Source organism: Caretta caretta, chromosome 8 (assembly GCF_965140235.1).
Source record: "Caretta caretta isolate rCarCar2 chromosome 8, rCarCar1.hap1, whole genome shotgun sequence".
In the NCBI taxonomy this organism is placed as follows: Eukaryota; Metazoa; Chordata; order Testudines; family Cheloniidae; genus Caretta; species Caretta caretta.
Window position 1 is genome coordinate 1056864 of NC_134213.1, and position 21184 is coordinate 1078047.

General features: G+C 55.9%; 1 protein-coding gene across 7 annotated transcripts in view; it reads right to left on the minus strand.

Moving 5' to 3' along the window:
- NSD1 (nuclear receptor binding SET domain protein 1) overlaps positions 1-21184 on the minus strand; it is a 140626-nt gene that overhangs the window by 39182 nt on the left and 80260 nt on the right. For 6 of the 7 annotated variants that reach the window (XM_075131209.1, XM_048860880.2, XM_048860878.2 and 3 more), the window contains 10 exons: positions 18498-18607; positions 16200-16275; positions 14594-14712; positions 8293-8436; positions 7669-7792; positions 7204-7404; positions 5866-6045; positions 1928-2084; positions 1345-1550; positions 327-439 (listed from right to left, as the gene is read on the minus strand). In XM_075131209.1, coding sequence (XP_074987310.1) covers positions 327-439; positions 1345-1550; positions 1928-2084; positions 5866-6045; positions 7204-7404; positions 7669-7792; positions 8293-8436; positions 14594-14712; positions 16200-16275; positions 18498-18607 — 1430 coding nt within the window. The remainder of the gene's footprint in view (positions 1-326; positions 440-1344; positions 1551-1927; positions 2085-5865; positions 6046-7203; positions 7405-7668; positions 7793-8292; positions 8437-14593; positions 14713-16199; positions 16276-18497; positions 18608-21184) is intronic. The other variant, XM_075131210.1, reaches the window with a different exon arrangement.

Genomic DNA, 21184 nt, shown 5'->3' on the forward strand with positions numbered 1-21184 from the left:
ATGTAAAGATGCCCAGAGATGTCTCAGTAAATCAGAGCACCTCTGTTACTGATGTCCAGCAGTGACACAACAGCTGCTATATGAATTCAGGTAGCAGAGAGGACAGATGAAGTGCTTCAGGACATTGCTGGAAGCGGAAAACCTTCCTGTCAATCCTCCCTGGGGGTCGCGAATCAGCCTTCAAAGGCATGCTCCACAGTGCAGGACACTGCAAGCAGCAAAGGCATTTCTGTGTGCCTGTAAATATCCTGCACCAACAGCTCAGAGCTTATGACCCAGGCCTCCCCTCTAGCGCCCACCAGCTGGTGATGATGTGATGTCCTCACCTTGATATGTTTGTAGGGAGGAGGCTTCTTATCATTCTTTCTGTCTTCCTGCAGCTGCCTCAGTTCTTTCTGTGCCTTCAGCTCTTCAAACCGCACAGCAGCTTCCTGCAGAGCTGAAAGAAAACAGACGCTGTGTTACAAGAAGCCCCTTGCGCTACTGTTGAAGTCAAACAGCCTGAATATTCTCCATGGCCACATTTGTGCTCAGTTGTTTGTATGCATGGTTCTGAATGGACAGGCCACGCTCCAGTGGCCTTCTACCTTGCCCAAAAGAAAGATGTTCCGCAGGTGGAATAACAGCATCCCATAAGAGGTGTCACTGAAGAGAGCTACTAGTAACCAAGTTGGAAGCATTAGCAGCCCCACTGAGGGAGTTGGGGAGCGAAGGCGTTATTAATTCTGCCCCCTGAGATGCTAGCCTTCCATCACTGCTTGTATCACAGGGTCCCCTCCAGCACAACACACCGCTGCGCTGAACACCCACAAGCAGCAATCGGGAAGAGGTAGTTTGGAAAAGGCCAGACTAAAGGGGCACACAGTAGTTGCAGTCATGTAAGGTGGGTGCCTGTGGCTGGAGGACTACAGTATGTATTGTTAGTGGCTTCCCTTGTCCTTGAGCAGTTGTGTTAGGTGTATGGTGTATTTAGCAATTCTAAACTGCTTTGCAACAACGTTTTATGTATGTTCATTACTCTCACGTTACAAATGGTGGCCCTGAGGCACAGTGGCAGTGGTTCAGCCAAGTTCACAGAGTTTGTGGCAGAACTGGAATAAACTGGCATTCAGGAGCTGGGTGTCTCTTGTTCCCCTGGCATAAGCTCAGACCACTGAATCTTCTGGGTGGGTTCACTTATGGGTATGAGGCATAAACCAGAGGTGCTCTGCAAGCCTTGCTTCAACCTTGACTATGGGAGGACCATCGTTTTTCCACACCCTTCATGGGACCATAGAGGAACTGGCCCAAAACAATCTCAGAGCAGACAGCTAGTGCCTCCCTAGAGCACGAGGAAAGTGTTACCTTTCTTATAAATGCCATCCACTCCCTTGCCCATCTTGTCCTTGCTGCTCACATCGCCTTCCATGTAGGGAAACACCCGAGCCTGGTGCGTCCAGAGGTAATCGTTGGACCCAAAAAACAGCACAGGAAACTCGCCAATGTCATGTTTCATCTTTTGGATGTTTACAGGGATAGTTCTAGGATGGCAAATCTCAGCTGGCCACCACCTGTCACAGGGGATAGGGACAGGAAAAGCAGGTCAAAGCTTTGACATCACTGCCCCTAAAAGCTGGCAACAGTGATTTTCCATTCTGTAGGGGCACTGAGAAGGAGAAAAGGAACTTTCCTGGGGCTTCCAGTACTTCACACAAAACAGCAGTAATGGGCAGAAGCTTGGCTTGGGGAAGAGAAAAGCAGCAGCTGGAAGAGGGAAAGAACGGGGAGGAATGGTGCACTCTACTATCAGGTGCCTATGTGGAATTAAAAACAGACCCAGCTGCATAACCCTGAGTAGAAACCAGCACTCTCCAGAGCCCCCCGCATAGTCCGCGCTGCACGAGGAAGGGCTTTAACATGGACAGGAACCACATTTATTTTTACCCACCTGTAGCGCCCAACTTTTACCCAGACCACCTCCTTGTAATGTGGTTTCTTGCCAGCTTTGCAGTCGTTACAGTACCAGCTTCCCTCAGGCATCTCGATGTTCAGACACTCGCGGTGAAAAGCAGCTGGGCATGACTCACAGCACAAAAGGCTGCCCCCTGCATCCAGGAGCGATACAGCAGTGAGAGCCACATCACAGAAACACTGCACCCTAGGCTCCCAGACAGATTCAAACTGCCGGGAAGAGGAACAAGGCTCTTGCACAAAGCTTGGTCCATCTGCCCAGGCACCCGATCTCTCCATCTCTGCCAAGTAGCAGCACAGGGCCATGCAGAGGGCCAGGCCAATGCCTACGCACCACTGAAGGCCCTCAAAACAGGGTTACAGTAGCCTACAGGCTTTGCGCTCTGTACCCTTCACCTCACTCAGGCCTGGCAGCAATGGCCACATGCAGCTGAGGCTGTGTCTCATCTCCTGGGGTACCTGCAGGAAGGCGTTTGCAGGAAGACTAGGTGCAACCACATCTGAAAACAGACTTCGGCTCTTCTGCGAAGCTGTTCCAGTGGCAAAGTCCTTCCATCAAGAATATTATCTCATTTCCTGCCCTGAGCAGCTTCTCCCAGCCTGGATACAGAGACCTGGGAGCACAGCTGCCCAGTGTGTGGAACGGCGGTCTCTAACACAAACCAACCCTAATTCAATGAGGCTTGATGAGAGCAAGACAGACACCTTGACCTGACATTGGACGAGAATGGGGGCCCCAAGCTGATCTGTCCTCAGTAGTATTTTCCTGCTAAGTAGCTGGTTCCTGTATTAGGTCTCTACCTTGGGCACCCCCCACGCAAGCTCCACCCTGTATCTCTCACCGGGCAACTGGGTGTCACCCTAGTACAGGCCCTGCCCCGTACTCCCCGCGGGGCAAGTGCACGTCTCCCCAGCACAGGCCCCACCCCATATCTCCCACGGGGCAAGTGACGTCACCCCATGGCACAGGCTGACAGTTGGCTCCGCAGCGCAAGCCCCACCCCATATCCCCTGCGGGGCGAGCGGTATCACCCCAGCCCAGGCCCCACCCCGTATCCCCCGCGGGGCGAGCGCGCGGCACCCCAGCGAGGGCCTGGCCCGGCCCCGTATACCCCGCGGGACAAACGCGCGGCACCCCGGCCCAGGCCCGGCCCAATATCCCCTGCGGGGCGAGTGCGCGGCGCCCGGGCCCAGGCCCTGCCCCGTATCCCCTGCAGGGCAAGCGCGCGTCACCCCAGCCCGGCCCCGTGTCCCCCGCGGGGCAAGCACACGGCACCCCGGCCCGGCCCAGGGCGAGCGCGAGGCGGCACGGCCCGGCCCAGGGCCCCGTATCCCCCGCAGAGCGAGCGCGCGGCACCCCGGCCGGGCCCCGTATTCCCCGCGGGGCGAGCGCACAGCGGCCCGGCCCCGTGTCCCCCGCGGGGCAAGCACACGGCACCCCGGCCCGGCCCAGGGCGAGCGCGAGGCGGCGCGGCACGGCCCGGCCCAGGGCCCCGTATCCCCCGCAGAGCGAGCGCGCGGCAACCCGGCCGGGCCCCGTATTCCCCGCGGGGCGAGCGCACAGCGGCCCGGCCCCGTGTCCCCCGCGGGGCGAGCGCACCCTGGCCCAGGACCCCGTATCCCCCGCGGGGCGAGCGCACCCTGGCCCAGGACCCCGTATCCCCCGCGGGGCAAGCGCACCCTGGCCGGGCCCCGTATACCCCGCGGGACAAACACGCGGCATCCCGGCCCAGGCCCAGCCCTATATCCCCTGCGGGGCGAGTGCGCGGCGCCCGGGCCCAGGTCCCGCCCCGTATCCCCTGCAGGGCAAGCGCGCGTCACCCCAGCCCGGGCCCAGCCCGGCCCCGTGTCCCCCACGGGGCAAGCGCGCGGCAGCCCGGCCCAGGGCCCCGTATTCCCCGCGGGGCGAGCGCACGGCACCCCGGCTGGGCCCCGTATTCCCCGTGGGGCGAGCGCACCCTGGCCCAGGGCCCGGCATCCCCCACGGGGCGAGCGCGCGGCAGCGCAGCGCAGCCCGGCCCGGCCCGGCCCAGGGCCCCGTATCCCCCGCGGAGCGAGCGAGCGGCGGTCCGGCCCAGGGCCCCGTATCCCCCCGCGGGGCGGGCGAGCACGCGGCCCGGCCCAGGGCCCCGTATCCCCCCGCGGGGCGGGCGAGCACGCGGCCCGGCCCGGGGCCCCGTATCCCCCCGCGGGGCGGGCGAGCGAGCGAGCCAGCCCAGGGCCCCGTATCCCCCCGCGGGGCGGGCGAGCAAGCGAGCGGCCCGGCCCAGGGCCCCGTATCCCCCCGCGGGGCGGGCGAGCGAGCGAGCGGCCCGGCCCAGGGCCCCGTATCCCCCCGCGGGGCGGGCGAGCGAGCGAGCCAGCCCGGGGCCCCGTATCCCCCCGCGGGGCGGGCGAGCGAGCGAGCGGCCCGGCCCAGCCCGGGGCCCCGTATCCCCCCGCGGGGCGGGCGGGCGAACGAGCGGCCCGGCCCGGGGCCCCGTATCCCCCCGCGGGGCGGGCGGGCGAGCGAGCGAGCCAGCCCGGGGCCCCGTATCCCCCCGCGGGGCGGACGGGCGAGCGAGCGAGCCAGCCCGGGGCCCCGTATCCCCCCGTGGGGCGGGCGAGCGAGCGAGCGGCCCGGCCCGGCCCGGGGCCCCGTATCCCCCCGCGGGGCGGGCGGGCGAACGAGCGGCCCGGCCCAGGGCCCCGTATCCCCCCGCGGGGCGGGCGGGCGAGCGAGCGAGCCAGCCCGGGGCCCCGTATCCCCCCGCGGGGCGGGCGGGCGGGCGAGCCAGCTCGGGGCCCCGTATCCCCCCGCGGGGCGGGCGAGCGAGCCAGCCCGGGGCCCCGTATCCCCCCGCGGGGCGGGCAGGCGAGCGAGCGAGCCAGCCCGGGGCCCCGTATCCCCCCGCGGGGCGGGCGGGCGAGCGAGCCAGCCCAGGGCCCCGTATCCCCCCGCGGGGCGGGCGGGCGGGCGAGCGAGCCAGCCCGGGGCCCCGTATCCCCCCGCGGGGCGAGCGAGCGCGCGGCAGCCCAGCCCGGGGCCACATATCCCCCCACGGGGCGAGCGAGCGCGCAGCAGCCCAGCCCGGCCCGGCCCAGGGCCCCGTATCCCCCTGCGGGGCGAGTGAGCGCGTGGCGGCCCGGCCCGGCCCGGCCCAGGGCCCCATATCCCCCCGCGGGGCGAGCGAGCGCGCGGCAGCCCGGCCCAGCCCAGCCCAGGGCCCCATATCCCCCCGCGGGGCGAGCGGGCGAGCGAGCGAACGCGCGGCGGCACGGCCCGGCACGCAGCGACCCAGGCCAGGGCCCCGTGTCCCCCCGCGGGGCGGGCGAGCGAGCGCGCAGCGACCCAGCCCAGGGTCCCGTATCCCCCCGCGGGGCGGGCAAGCGAGCGAGCGTGCGGCGGCCCAGCCCAGGGCCGCATATCCCCGAGCGAGCGAGCGAGCGTGCGGTGGCCCAGCCCAGCCCGGCCCGGCCCAGGGCCCCGTATCCCCCTGCGGGGCGAGCGAGCGCGTGGCAGCCCGGCCCGGCCCGGCCCAGGGCCCCATATCCCCCCGCGGGGCGAGCGAGCGGGCGGCAGCCCGGCCCGGCCCAGCCCAGGGCCCCATATCCCCCAGCAGGGCGGGCGAGCGAGCGAACGCGTGGCGGCACAGCACGCAGCGACCCAGCCCAGGGCCCCGTATCCCCCCGCGGGGCGGGCGAGCGAGCGCGCAGCGACCCGGCCCAGGGTCCCGTATCCCCCCGCGGGGCAGGCGAGCGAGCGCGCAGCGACCCGGCCCAGGGCCCCGTATCCCCCCGCGGGGCGAGCGAGCGCGCAGCGGCCCGGCCTGGCCTGGCCCAGGGCCCCGTATCCTCCGCGAGGCGAGCGCACCCTGGCCCAGGCCCCGGCCCGCAGTGCTCACCATGCACTAGGCAGAATACAGAGGGTCTCACCTTCCGAGCAGACAAAGCACCAGCTGACGTTGACGTGCTCATGGTTTCTGCAGCCCCGCCGGGGAGAGAAGTGAGCGGGGCAGATGATGCTGTTGGAGGCGAGGATCACTGTCCCAGCAGCCAGACAGAAATCATTGGCATGGTATGCCACTGGACACCGAACACAACGCATCAAGCGACCTGGTGGTGGTAAAGGTTGGACACAGGTAAACATTTGAGGGAAAGTGACCATTATAATTTGCTCCTAGAACTTAGTTTTGTCAATATTCCGGCTTACAACAAAGGGTGAAATGGGTCACTTGGCTAAGGGACACCTTGCCTCTAATTACGCCAGCTTCTCAAAAACGCGGTCCCTGTGTTTAAATTAACTGATAGAACAGCATGCCCCAATGGTGGGTGCTGCACCCCGGGCAGAGGGGCTGGAGAGCGAGCCCGTCCTGCACACAGCCTGCAGCAGAGGCTCCAGGCATTGCAACATGGCACGGGCCCACAGATGGCTCCCCCCAGCTGTCAGCCCCCCCCGAATCATGCTGACAGCCCGAACCTGCACAGGGTCTCTTTCACAGCAGGGAGCCTACCAGCAGGGAAACCGACATTCTCGCCGAGATGGAGTTAGGGTATCGGTGTAGTGGCCACGTGCTGCAGCGGAAGCAGCTCTGTGGTGCAGACACTGACATCACGTCGACCTAACTCTGGAGGGTGGACCAAGCCTCAGCTTTGGCCCGGCCTGACCTGGGGAGCAGCTGAGACAAAGCTGAACGGGATCGCCGTCCTGGGCACCAGGTTGCCACATCCAGAGCAGGGAGATGGGCCCAGCCTAAGCATCCACACTGCACTGTAAAGCTGTGGGTACAATCGCTGGACCCGGCTCTCAGCCATGCTAGCGTGTCCATTTTGAACCACACAGACCTTCTGACTCAGGTCTGTGTCCACACTGCAAACTGACATCGAGTGCACCGGAGTCTCACCGGGACTTGAGCTCAGCCCCACGACACAGCAGGGTCCTAGGACCCGGGTCCTGAGTCAGGCTGATTGATATGTGTGCGTGGACAGAGCAGGGTTTTTGACTCACACCTGAGTCAGAGCCCAGGCACTGCGTGGATATGGCCTAGCTAGAGAGCAGCAAGTTCACGGTCCAGCACCTTCCCCTGAGGACCAGATTTACACAGCCCACAGCAAATGTCACATGATGGAAGACTGAAGAACAGGCACTGGGCGGGAGACACCAAGCACCTCAAAGTGCTCCAGAATTACGCCTGCTTTGGATGCAAGAAAGGGGCTCCCGCCTTTTCTCCCTGACCAGCCCCAGCAACTGCAGGCACAGAAGGGTTTCTGTACCTTTAGACGCAGACAGGTTCGCGGGGTTAGCAGCATGACAAGTCATACAGATGTGCAGTGAGCATCGAAAGCCCTTGTTCTGCATGACCGTGGGTGGATACTTCTGCACACACTCTTCATGGTAGTACTTCCCGCACAAGGGCAGCAAGCACCGCCTCACGTCCTCCCCACTGCTCTTGCACACAAAGCAGGTGTGGACGCCTGGAGGAGAGAACACCGGTCACATGGCAAAAGGGAAGGAGCTCTCTCAAAGCAAAAGTTACCACCTCCAGCCAGACTGGCTGGCTCCTTATGAGCCCCCAGCCTGGACTGCACAGCTTCCCAGCCCCCTCCACGCTCTCTGGCCCTGGCCATTTGTCCCAAGAGCAAAGCGAGCTCAACTCATGCCTTCTGCCAATGGCACACTTGAAAGCAGCCCCACACGAGCACCCAGCAAGCGGCCTGCCCTCCCACCCAGCCCCATACCTGTCGAACACTCATTGCAGATAAACTTGCCCTTCGGCATTTCTGAGAGCCCGAGGCACTGCAGATGGAAAGCACCACAGCACTGCGCTTCACACAGCAACAACTCCCCCGGCTTCTCACAGATCTGTGTGGGGAGGGAACACGGCGTTACTGCTGGGACAAACCCCTGGCTGGATACACACAAGGAATGCAGCTGGCAGGCTGGCTGAGCCTGCCGCAAGGACACCCTACGGAAATCCCTTCACACCAGCACCACTACCTCCCCCTGAGTCCCTGCTGTGAAGCAATGGCTTAAATACGCCCCACGTCATTCCCAGCCACCCAGCTCCCACCCCACCGCCGCAGGGATATGCACCCGGAGCCTGCTGCAGGAGGGACGGGCACTGCAGAGCAGTCATGCCGCATCTACACACAAGGGAAGTGTCCATTCAGTGCAAGGCACAGGAATAACTGGACAGCCAAGTCTCCTGACAAGAGGGGCCCATCACCAAGGATCCAGAGAACATTAGTTAATCAGATCTGCTTTGAGGTTGCTTTGTTAGCCAGGGTATTAAGTGTGCTGCACAGTTGCTCAACACCACTGTCAGTGTTATGAAGGTTCACCCAAAGACCGTAGCTCCCTACCTGACACACATTCTCCTTGAGGGCTGCTCCTCCTCCTCGCTCCCCCTGCATCTTTTTGGATGAAGGCACTCCATGGTCATTCTCAGACCCATCCTCATTGAGCTCCTTGGGGCTTGCAGCACTCCCATGGATAGGTATCTCTCCCTTTAGAAAAGAAATCCAGAATTTGGACTGTCAGTATTTCCTGGCCCACCCTCTGGGCTGTTAGTTTGGCTATCAAGCACATACAGGTTTTCAGCTGGGCTGCAAGCAGTGCCTTTAACTCTCATCCTGCCTGCAGCGGGCCCCTCATGCCCTGGGGAAAATGCCCTCTGCACTGTTCCGCTCTGAGGTTTTATGAGGGAGGAAGCTTTGGTTTGCGCTTTAACCCCAGGTATTCAATTTGGCTCGCTTGCTGCCCACGACCCCTCTTCCTGGGGCTCTCTCTTTGGATTAATTCTGCCCCAACCTGACCCAATAGAAACACTCAGTTTGGTGCCAGAACAGTCCTGTAGCCGCCGATATGGCCCAGAAAGCTTCCCCAAGGCACTGCGTACACACTCCACTGGATGAGATGCAAATGAGCAGAGCATGGTCAAAGCAACCATTATTTCATTCTGCGTATCAGAGCGCCAGGAACACACTGACACTATTTTAACTGGGGGTGTTGGCTGAAGCGATGCTAGAGAACCAGATTGCTGGTAACCGATCCAGTGGAGCTGCGCCAGGGCAGCAAGTCATCCCAGCCATCTCCTTTAGGGTGCAGTTCTATTCTGCATCCACCTGCAAGCCTAGATTCTAAAGCCAGACGGGGCCCTTCCGATCGTTTAGCATGATCTCCTGCAGAGCACAGGCCACAACTGCCGGTGGCATTAAAGCATCTTTCAGAAAAAATCCAATCTTGCTTTAAAGACTTCAAGTGACGAGAACCCAGCACATCCCTCGGTGAGCTGAGTCACCAGGTCCTTGCAAGGTCCGAGACTGGAGAGTTCTGCAGCTCCTGCTGCCCATCAGGGCGGAGAGACAAGGTGGGGGAGGTAATATCGTTTATTGGCCCCATCTGCGAGGGGGAGAGAGAATAGAGCGTTCGAGCTTACACAGAGCTACTCTTCGGGTCTGGGAAGGAGAGCCTGTCTGCATCTCTGTGGGGAGCTGGCCCCCACACTGCAGCAGCAGACCCCAAGGAAAGGAGAGTTCCAATTATCCTATGGAAGCAGGTCCCCTGGAGAGCTACTGGTCCACTGGGTACTGCCTGAGGTTGGGAACATCCCGGGGGTGCCATGGGGATGAAGCCGTGCATGGCAATACCCCAAGTGTTGCAGGGGTATGGGATCAAGATGGCAAACGTGCCTGAGATCACTGAGGGATCTGAGCAATTCGGCTCACTGAACTTTGCTGGAGCGCAGGTGTATTGTACGTGCCTATCCTGTGCCCATTCCCATCTAACCCAGAAGAGCTGTCACTCCAAGGTCAGCAAGCCCTAGGGGAGCCCTGTACCTGGTTCTGACAGGCAATAAGATGGCCTGGCACGTGCATCACATAAGGATTTCTGAGAACTCTGTTCTTTTCAGAAGCAGACAGACTCACACTCTTCCCACAGCATAGACAGTGAGGTGTCACAGAATCACTGCATACCCGCTGCTCACCAAGCCATACACTGAGCACAGGCACTCAGATGGTGGTTCATCTGCACCCTCAGAAGGCACAGAGTGGTGGTCCAGTGTGCATTTGGAAAGCTCAAAGCAAGACGACGGTGCTGCTGACATGTCAGGACAGTCAGGATCACGAGTCCCGTCACAGCTGTCTGCTGTATTCTGCAAAGGATGAGGTATTCTTGCAGCAATCATTCGCAGCCAGACTGAAAAGCAATGCCACCCAAAGCGGTGACTTGCACTTCGCGTGCAAACAAACCTTGAGATGCTGGGACCACACCTTTTGTCTGGGCAGAGAAAACAGTGGGGATGGATTACGTTGAGGTGTGCAAATGTCAGCATTCCCTGCTGTTAAGTACCATTGCTCAGGCTGCAGGTTTGTCATGGTGGTCACAATGTCACAGATACAGACGCTCCCCAGGTTACGCAAGACCCGACTTACGCAAATTCGCACATGTGGAAAAAGTTCCATAAGCCAGAAATAAGGATTTTTGAGTTGCGGAAATTTTTGCATAACATACGGGTATACGTTTCTGACCTATGCAAAATTCGAGTTACGCAAGGCTTTCCGGAACCGAACGATTGCGTAAGTTGGGGGGTGTCTGTACCGTGATTTTTCTATTTGGCTAGGACTTTTCTTTGTGTCTGAGACTTTACTGAAGCAGGGTTTCCCAAATGCTGGGTTGCTGAGCTGGTGTGGAGCTGAGGGGGAGCCCTGGAGAGCTTATCCTGCAGCAGGGGCTCCTGTCCCATGAGGCTCAACCTGGCTCCCTGCTATGGGAACTGCAACCTGGTGCATGGGTTTGCAGCGCTGCTCAAGTTTGGTCCGGCCACCCTCTATTATGACAGAGGCAGCTGAGCCAAATCTGAGTAAGTGGCACTGCAAACTAACAGACACTCAGGGTTGCGATGCCACTCACTCAAATTTGGCCCGGTGCCGCTCTGTTATCATGACCGAGGAGCGGCTGGGCCAAACCTGAGAGGCACTGCAACCCCTGCACCAGTTTGCAGTGGCTGGAAGGGGAAGCCAAGCAGACAGGTGCTGTTGCTGGAGGGTGAATGCAGGGTGGGTTCAATTTCCAGACCCCCTCCCTGGGGCCCTCTCCTCCTCACCAGGCCAGGATTAGGGTTGTGGTGCAGAAGCAGAGGGTGCTGTTGTGGGTGGTCAGCGTCCCCTCAGGAGGGCAAGGAGGGGTGGGGCAGCAGCAGAGGGAAGGATTCTGGCCTGCTGAGGACTCCCTCAGGAATCTGGACCCTGGGTGGGGCACAATAAAAGACAATATGAAGTTGGTGGGTCACCATGCTAAAAAGTTCGGGAACCACTGACAAAGTGGTTTGAACCTGAATATTTGAAAAAATGCGTATTTTATATAAAGAGCTACAGAGAGTTGACTTTTCCAACCTGTGACTTTACACACCATTTCCCCAGACCCCTTTGGTTCTTACTACATTTCCCATGGCTGCTCTGTGATTTTTGATTTAAAAAACACCATGAGAGATCTGCAGTCCTAGTCACTGCCTCCTTTGCTCGTGCGTTTCTCCATCACTGCAGCCATTTTTAACCGGGCAGGAGTTTGCAGGGAGGAGTTCTGGAGCGAAGTAGGGATGCACTGATGGCACACTGAAGTATGGGACAGAGATAAATGGAGCAAATCATGTTTATTAAGCACACAAAAGTGGAAGCCCAGCAGCAACAACAAACTAGATCAAAACCACAATACTACACACCAGGCACTTCTGCGGACGACAGGGGTACGAATGCATGTCCCGGGGAGCCTGAGTCACTCTGTCCAGTTTGTTGGCAGAGATGGAATGCCATGGAAATGCACAGGAAGGAACAGACCAGTATGGCACAGACCAAAACGAGCTGCCACCATCCTGTACCGCAGCACTGTATGAGGAGGTGGTATGTACACGTCAGATGAAGGGGCCTGCTAATGGGATAATGGCACTAATTGCCTGTGTCTTTGGATGTGCTTTCTCAGGCGTTCATTCCCTTTGGAATGCTTGCTCCTGCCTCCTCCTTTCTCTGCCATGAGGGACGTATTACTTCAGAGTCTCTGTCCTCTTCCCCCACTTGGCTTCTGCCTGGAAGCTGCACATAGGTGCAGAGTCCCCTTTGCACATCCCCCTGCAGCTCCAGGGTCAGATCCTTTTGTTCTCCATTTCCCCCCAAGGTCTGGTGAAGCATTTAGCCCGCTGATGTTCTCAGACGCCTGATCCCCCTCCTGCTCAGCAATGCAGCAGTGGTTCCTGTAACAAAGAAGAGGGTTAATAGGTTTACTGACACTGGAAACCCTTGGAATACCAAGGAATGCAATAGTTCTGGTTTCTGCTCACCTTGGGATTCCAGTGCCACTCATAGGACCTATCTGAGCAAGCGAGGGCAAGGACTTGGATTATTCTCCTGGATAACACAGGAGGACATGTTCAAGGAGCCGGAGAGGCACTATGCATTTCCCTGAGGGATCTGGAAGTTAGTATTACACTTGATCTGATTAGTAAGGCCAGCCACCTAGCTGTGCAAAGATTACCAGAGACTGCTCTGAAATCTGGAGGAAAGTTCTCTGTTGGATTACTGCCCCATGTTTGCAGATAAGTAAATAGTGCACTGCGTTGGTGCGGGGCCAACAGAGACAATGTAGCCTGTGTGGGGCCATGCTGCCCCAGGTGTGGTTTGGTTTACTGCAATAGAACGCTCCTGCCAGGACATCTCCTATATTTCAGGGTTTGACCTAAAAACCCATCCTGCTTGGCTGCCCTTTTGAGTCCAGGCACATGCATGGCTAAGCCAGTCACTGTATGCTGAGGGCTTGGGACTTCTGCTCCAGCTTGGAATAATGCTCCACACAGACAAATGTAGAAGGGGCGGCTGAACCTGGTGGAGCAGAGCCAGCTGGGCAGGGGGTGGCACAGGAAGCCGCCATGTGCACTGTGGAAGGGAGACTTCCGCTCTCATGAGTTTGCAGCTGAACATTTCTCATAAGAACCAGACACATTGCCCCCTCCTCGGCCCTGAATCTGCCAAACCAGCCCTGGTCAGTGAGAATAAATAACAACCACGTACCTCGTACAAAGGGCAGGCATCTCTTCCTGAACCTTCTGCCGCTGTCTCTGCAGCTTACGATTCATTGAAGAGTCCTGGGGAGTCTGGCATGTTCACAGGCATGGCCTGAGCCATATCCTGGACTTGCCCACGCCAGAGCTGTCACCCCACCCCGCCTGGCGCTCCAACATCAGGTTTCACAGGAGGGTGAGTGCAGAAAATACAGTCTTGTTCAGCATGAAAGGGGCAGGTTTCCTCTGCCTTGGAGCAGCTGTTATTATTCCACACTTTGCTGTCCTGGACCTTCAGGTCAGTCTCCCCACACTGTGCACCGGAGTGAGGGTTACCCTGCTGGCAAGCTATTTGGATACCCACTCACAGTCCAGGTCACTCTGAATTACAGAGCTCAGTTGCGACGGGATCTCCTTGTCACCCTAGACACTCGCATGGGTCCAGACATTTCTCTCCGGCCAGCTGGCAGCATGCTCACACCATGGCTGCTAGGAGACCTGCTCTGAAACTGGCGTGCCAGAACACACAGCAATCACAAGCAAGTGGAAGCTGGCAGGGAACAGCACACAATGAGCTGTACAGGTCTTCGGAAAACTTGTTCCCAGGCCAGCAGAAAGTACGGCCGAAAGGCCACCGCGGCCGTGCCTGGGGCCCTGTGAGGAAGCGGCGGGAGGGTGACCTGCACACCCGTGCTTGTCCCCACACCAGTACTGCACCAGTGGAGACTGCCATGGCAGTGAGCAGCAGAGGGGTTAGCCTTGCTCGGGTGAACAGCTGTGAACCACTGGGAGCCATTACAGCAACACAGTGATAAGAAATGCCTACAGCTGGCTCCTAACATACATCCTGCCAGCACTGGGTGTTGTTCAAGGTGAGCCATTTGAAGTGGGAGGCCTAGAGGTTCCCTCCTCTCCCAGGACATGTCTTGGGGAGACCTGGCTCATTCCTAAAAGGCAAAATGTGGCAGTCAGAGATACTGTTATGAGCGGTCTCTGGCAGGGTGCTTTCACATATCCAAAGAGGGAGTGACCCACTGGTGCAGGGGAAACACCCCAACTCTGACCTCTGGATTGAGGGCAGAATTCTAACAAGGGGTTGCCAGAAAGCAACCAAGAGCCCTGACCTCACGAGTGGTTCTCAATATCCTCTTCCACAACTCTGCAGCTAATGCTGGAGTGCAGAACGCAGACAAGAGGCGACTGCAGCATGTGGTGCCCACGCTCCAGAGTTCGTTCTGCTTATCAGTGTGCAAGAAGGCAGCATTCCCCGCTGCAGCAGCCACGGCCTTTCAATTGAATGAAAAACCTTCCAAACTGGCAAAGCAAAACGCCAGATGAAATTCCGCTCTGTCATTGCTTGGAACCCTCTCTCACGGTGAAATTAGCTGAGCAATAGCCCCCAAATTAAGCCCAAGCTTCAATGGCCTTTAAAAAACAGCTGCTAATTCAAAGTGATACATTCCGTTTAAACTCAGAACAATTTAAACGCTTCTCTCCCATTTAGCCAATCAAATGCTGCAGAGTTTGTTTTTCAGAGGATACTCTGAAGAAGGAGAGGAGAGGTTAAAGGGTTCCTTGATAAAGTTTGCAACACCTAGAAGGACTAGCAGTACCTCAGAACTGGGAGCTTCCCCCAGTGCATCTTCACTCCTTCCTTTCTTGTACTGCGCTGTAGCTGGGGAGTATCGCTGTCTCTTGCGCTTTCTCTGCTTCTCAGGGAGTCTGTCAGGAGCTGATGGGAGAGACATGTGTCAAGACAACGGAGAAGTAATGCTTCTCCTGGCCATGAGCAGTGCAGTGAATTCTGCAGTTCAGGCTAGGAAGCTCCAAACTTGTCCCACTGCACTAATGGATAATGAGGCTAGGTCCAGTACAAGCCTGCAGGCAATGCCTTGGAATGCAGTTCCCAATGGCTATACTGGTGACACCTCCTGTTCCTGCAGCCCCTCCTGGGGGCATGGACCTGGGAAATGGGGATTCGTTTTGGCGCGGCAGTAGAAAAACTCAAAGCCATTCCTGCTCTCCCTGAGACCCCAGCGAGGAAGCGCGGCAGCCAGCTCAAAGCACTGCGAGAGGTTTAGAGATTTTAAAAAAGAAAAGGAGTACTAGAGACTAACCAATTTATTCGAACATCAGCTTTCGTGAGCTACAGCTCACTTCATCGGATGCATGAGATTTTAAAGTTATTAATCGAAATGCTGATTAATTGTCCCCCTTCCCTAAGTGTTGCAACTCAAACTTCCTTGACTTTGGCTCAAGGGAGGGAAAAAGTGCAATACAACTCCAAAATTCCCTGCTGGCAGACCGGCCCCTGCTGAGCCTGGTGCAGGGCTCGCTGTGGCACAAGGCCCCCTACAACAGCCACACTAGACACCCTCAGTAACATCCTCACTTTGGGCCAATGGCTAGGGGTGTGAATCGCACCCTGGGCCTTGGCCTGCAGGGGCACCGAGCACTATAGAAGCTGCCTTCCATGGAAGGTGTGTATGTCCAGTATCTCCACTGCCCACAGGAAAGAGAAGATGCACTGCCATCTTTTGATAAATGAAAGCAATCAAATCAGGAGTCCAGGGCATTACTCCTGGCAACTCGAGAGCTATTGCTGAGTGCACAATATCCACTGTCCGTATTCAGTCACAGCAGCATGTAACGTGCTGGCTTGGCACCTGCATCATGACAGGTGACAGAGAAAAAGCAAATCTTTAAGGGAGGTATGGAAATTCCCACTGCCTCTTCCCCTTCCAAAATGCAGGGCTTTCAAAAACTGGCTTTCAGGAGAGACAGAAATCCCTAAACCTCGGTATCCCCCAAAAACTCACCATCAGTAACAACTTGGCAGGATCTCAGGAGAAAAACTGCACTGAGAAACCTCTATCTGAACAAGCAGAAAGCACCCACCTAACCCCAGCCCCACCGCAGGACAGTGCTCTGGAGACAGAGAGCCACTCACAGCTGCATTGCTCTCTTCACCAATTTCACACTTTACAGAGCTGGGGGGGGGGGGGGGGGGGGGCGGCGGCAGGCACAACTTTAAACAAATCAATTAGTTCTCCTGAGCAGTAAATGCCTCTGTAAACCCTGACTGGGTGCTACCTATACACATGGTCTTCTGCCACAGGAACTAACGTACGTGGTTTGCCAAGAGCCCTGGCACAGACCACCCCAGGAATGGAACCAGGGGCTCCTTGCTTTGTTTCACAGACGCCTAGTATTTCCTACCTTCTCCGAGATCCAAAAACTGGGGTGTGGAATAAAATTCAGAAAGGTCATTCTCCAGAGGGCCAGCATCAAAACACTGGGAATACAAGATTGAAACAATTTACCAATTGCATTCTGACACGAGCAAGGAGATGTGTTTTCCTGAGCAATTCAAGCTGAATGTTTTTATGAACTGCTGTTATAAGTAATATCTCAGATTCCAACAAACCGAAAGAGATCAGAGAAAACAGGATCCTGTCAACTTTCAATTAATTTGCTTCGTGTTGGACAAATCTTTGTACATAGCAAGTCAACTGGCTGGGCAGCTGGAGTGCTCTGGCTGCTGCTGCTTATCATGCTGACCAGTGTCATCTCACTGGTTCCTCATGCTCCCCGCCTGTGCGTTGAATCCACCTGTTGTCTCTCATCGTACACTTAGCCAGTGAGCTCACTGGCTCAGAGCCTGTCTCTCTGCCATACGTTCGTACAGGGCTTAGGACAACGGGGCCCTGATCTCGGGATGCTACCGCACCACTAACATTAACAATCCTGTTGTCTGGGGGGCTTCACGCAGCAACAAGGGAGAGAGAAACATCTTTCAGAATAGGAAAATGCAATCACAAACCCACAAAAATTGGCAAGGGCTCTTGGGTAGGCACAAAACCTAAAATGCATGCACAATTCTGCTCTCCCATTTGTAAGAAAGATTAATTCAAACTGGAACAGGTGCAGAGAGGAGCTACTAGGATGATCCTTATGAGAGGATTGTTTAGCCTAACCAAATGAAGGCCTAGGGGCGATATGGTTCCTCTCTATACATATATCAGAGGGATAAACACCAGGGAGGAAGGGGAGTTATTTAAGTTAAGGGCCAATGAAGAACAAATGGATAAACTGGCCATCAACATGTTTAGGCTTGAAATCAGACAAAGGTTTGTAACCATCAGAAGAGTGAAGTTCTGGAACAGCCTCCCCAGGGGAGCAGTGGAGACAAAAAAACTAACTTGTTTCAAGACTAAGCGTGCTATGGAAGGGGAGCTATGATGAGGTTGCCTGTAAGGACATATGGCTCATCCATGACGCTATTAATGACCATATCCCGAGGCCGGAGGTGGGACACTAGAAGAGGAGGGCTCTGAGTTACTACACACAATCCTTTCCCAAACATCAGGCTGGTGGTTCTCGCCCACTGATCACCATATTTCGGGCTGGGAAGGAATTTTGCACCAGGTCAGATTGGCAGAGACCATGGGAGGTTTTTCGCCTTCCTCTGCAGCATGGGGCATGGGTTACTTGCAGGTTTAACCTAATGTAAACGTTGGATTCTTTGTAACTTGAAGTCTTTAAATCATGATTTGAGGATGTCAGTAACTCAGCCAGAGGTTAGAAATCTATTGCAGGAGTGGGTGGGCGAGGCTCTATGGCCTGCAATGTGCAGGAGGTCAGACTAGATGATCATGATGGTCAACTTCTGACCTTAAAGTCTGAATCTTTTTATCTCATTTTTTGAAACCATGTTACCTGGTGAACATTAGAGACCAATGGGTGATTTTCCTTTAAACATCAGAATCCAACACCACAGAGAGCAACTTGAACATTTCATACCATCGGAACCCCGTCAATTTAAAGTACAGGTTTGATGAGACCCAGCTAAGACTCATTCTGATGTTCACCAGCTTGCAGAGGAGGGTGATGAGAGAAATGTCGTTCCTGCTTCAGAGAAAATTTGGTATATGAAAATTCAGGGGCTAGGACCTCAGGATCAAGATCAAGCAGCAACAGAATAGAACACATGGAGACTCCCTACTCCAACCGGAAAAGTCTACTGTAGAGCACTTCCACCTGGGAGTCCTGGTGAGAGCTCCCTGGAGTGCCGTTTGCCAATGCAAATTAAAGGAGAGGGATGTTTCACAGCAGAAACTATCCAGTCCCCATAAGAAGCAAAGTTGTTTCCCTCCTTATCTAACTTCAATTGTTTTATTCACCGTAACACAGAGACTAAAATGTGGAGACTCAGCACAGGGCTCATGTGGCTAAACATGACCTGGTGCTGACAGGTGTTGTTAGTGCTGTCGGGAAGCAGTGCTAGTTAGGATGAATTTATAAGGAGATTTTGTATAACATGTTCTGAGTGGATTTGCACAGAGCAGTCCCTAAAAATCAAGAGCAGTCACCGTAGCCGAGGACATAGCGCTACCCCAAAAGTCGGAGAGCCGCGTTATTACGTCATAATTCACAGCTGCAGCCAGCTAGACACACACCACGCTGGCTGGTGTTTCATTCCCAGCTAGCACTCAGGGTTTGCTGGAAGGAACATACCTTCTTTGGAGGAGTCCACCCCTCCTTCTTTGGCATAAACACAGCATCCAAATCGTTGGATTCCAAGAGCTTCTTAGTTGGCTTCCTCTGACGCTTACTCTCCACATTCCCTGCAATAAAGTTCTAGTTAGGAAAAATACAGTTCCTTTAACTGGACTCAGACTAACAAAATCCATCATCAGATACTGACTGACATTTAAAATCTCATCCACCTGCTACCCCTTGTGTCTTAGGCTGTAGGCTCTCAGAGGCAGTGACTATTAGGCATTTTACATGTGTGGAGCACCCAGCGTTACACACCTCAGCCTGGCTGTGATCTTTAGGTTTTACCACAATATCTATGTTTAAACAACAACGTCAAACTCACAGAAAACCCGGAGCTGTCAGGTCAGACAGCACACACCAGCAATGCAACTTAGAGAGAGCCAGGCAATCAGCAGCTACATCACTCACCAGCCCTCTGACCACCGCTCACCAGTCTCCTTCTCTACCTCGACAAGTTCCCTTCCACCACCCACAACCCACATATCTCCACCTCCATCCTGAACATCAGCTGTCTGTACCATTGTGTGTTCACATGCTACCATCAGGTCGGTATGGCTTCAAAAATTACATTAGATGTACTTCTATATTTGATTCTGTATTGGTGCATTTAGGTGAGTGAGGATCCAGTTGCTGGTAACAGTGTTTCGGGCAGTTTCTTCAGACCATAGCTACAGCGCTTCTGGTCTCGCAATCACGGGGAAAGATCAAGTCTAACTCAAGCACCTGCCTCGTACAGATGCAGCAACTACACTATGATCCTGTTTATCCAAAGTGTTTTGGGGACATCAAAAAAACTTTCAGACTAACAGGAATATAACTGTTGCAAGCAGCATCCATGCAGAGATAAACATGATCAGAAAAAATGGTTACTCACCTTCTCATAACTGTTGTTCTTCAAGATGTGTTGTTCATGTCCATTCCAATCAGGTATGTGCACGCTGCATGCACACCAGCCGGAAGATTTTTCCCTGAGCAGCATCTAGAGGGTCGTTCTGGGCACCACCTGGAGTCGTGCCTTCATGGCGCCTAATATAGGGCCCTGCCAACCCCCAGTTCCGTCTTGCTGGCTGCTCCGACAGAGAGGTAGGAGGGTGGGTATTGGAATGGACATGAACAACACATCTTGAGGAACAGTTACGAGGAGTAACCGTTTTTTCTTCGAGTGCTTGTTCATGTCAATTCCAATCCGGTGACTCACAAGTCTAAGCTCAGGAGGTGGGATTGGAGTCTGCCACCGATTAGAGCACTGCTCACCAGAAGGCTGCATCGTCTCTGGCCTGCTAAGTGATCACACAGCACATCGTGAAAGTGGGTATGGAGGACCACATCGCTGCTCTGCGGATTTCCTGGGTGGAAACCTGTGCCAGGAATGCTGCTGAGGAGGCCTGAGCTCTAGTGGCGTGCACGGTGATTGACTGAGAGGGCACCTTTGCCAAGTTGTAGCACTCCTGAATGCAGGACGTGATCCATGACGAGATACAACTGAGAGGAGACGGAGACTTTTCATTCTGTCCGCCACTGCCACGAATAACTGGAAGGACCTTCAGAAAGGCTTTGTTCTCTCGATGTAGAAGGCTAGCGCTCTGTGGACATCCAGTGAATGAAGCCTCTGCTCCCTGGTGCTGGAGTGAGGCTAAGGGTAGAATACACTGAGGAAGATGTCCTGGTTGACGTGAAATTGGGAAACAACCTTTGGGAGAAAAGCCAGGTGAGGCCTGAGCTGAACCTTGTCCTTATGGAACACCGTGTAAGGGGGCTCTGAGGTTAGGGCTGAGCTCAGACACACTCCGAGCTGAGGTTATCGCCACCAGAAACGCCACCTTGTATGAGAGAGAAGCAGGGAGCACGTTGCCAGTGGCTCAAATGGTGGCCCCATAAGTCTGGAAAGGACCAGATTGAGGTCCCAAGCCGGGACCGGCTGTCCGACCTGTGGTTATAGCCTGTTGAGACCTTTAAGGAAGCGACTGACCAACAGATTGGCAAAGACTGAGTGTGCCTCTGCAACTGGGTGGAAGGTGGAGATGGAAGCCAAGAGAACCCTTATTGACGACACGGACAGCCCCTGCTGCTTGAGGTGGAGGAGATAGTCCAGTATAAGTTTCACAGAGGTGACAGTTGGGGATGGGAGGTGCTGCGCCGACCAGACTGAAAATCTCTTCTACTTGGCAAGGTAGACAGCTCTCGTGGAGGGTTTCCTGCTGCCAAGGAGAACTTGTCTGACTTGACCAGAGCAAGAAAGGTTCAGCCATTCAGGAGGGAGCAAAACTGGTGACGCTTCCTGTTGCGTCGCGTGGCGAACAGGTCTATCGGGGGAAAGCCCCACCGATGGAAAATTGAGGTCACGACGCCCGAGCGAAGGGACCAACTCGTGGCCGTGGAACAAGCTGCTGAGATGGTCCACCAGCTCGTTCTGTACTCCAGGGAGATACGATGCTTGCAGGTGTATTGAGTGCTCTACACAGAAGTCCCACAGCACGAGGACTTCCTGGCACAGGGGAGAGGAGCGTGCACCCCCAGTTTATTGATATAAAACATCGCCGAGGTATTGTCTGTCAGGACTGATACACACCTCCCTTGTAAGTGGGCTCTGAAAGTCTGGTATGCCAGGCACGCCGCTCTCAGCTCTTTGACATTGATGTGTA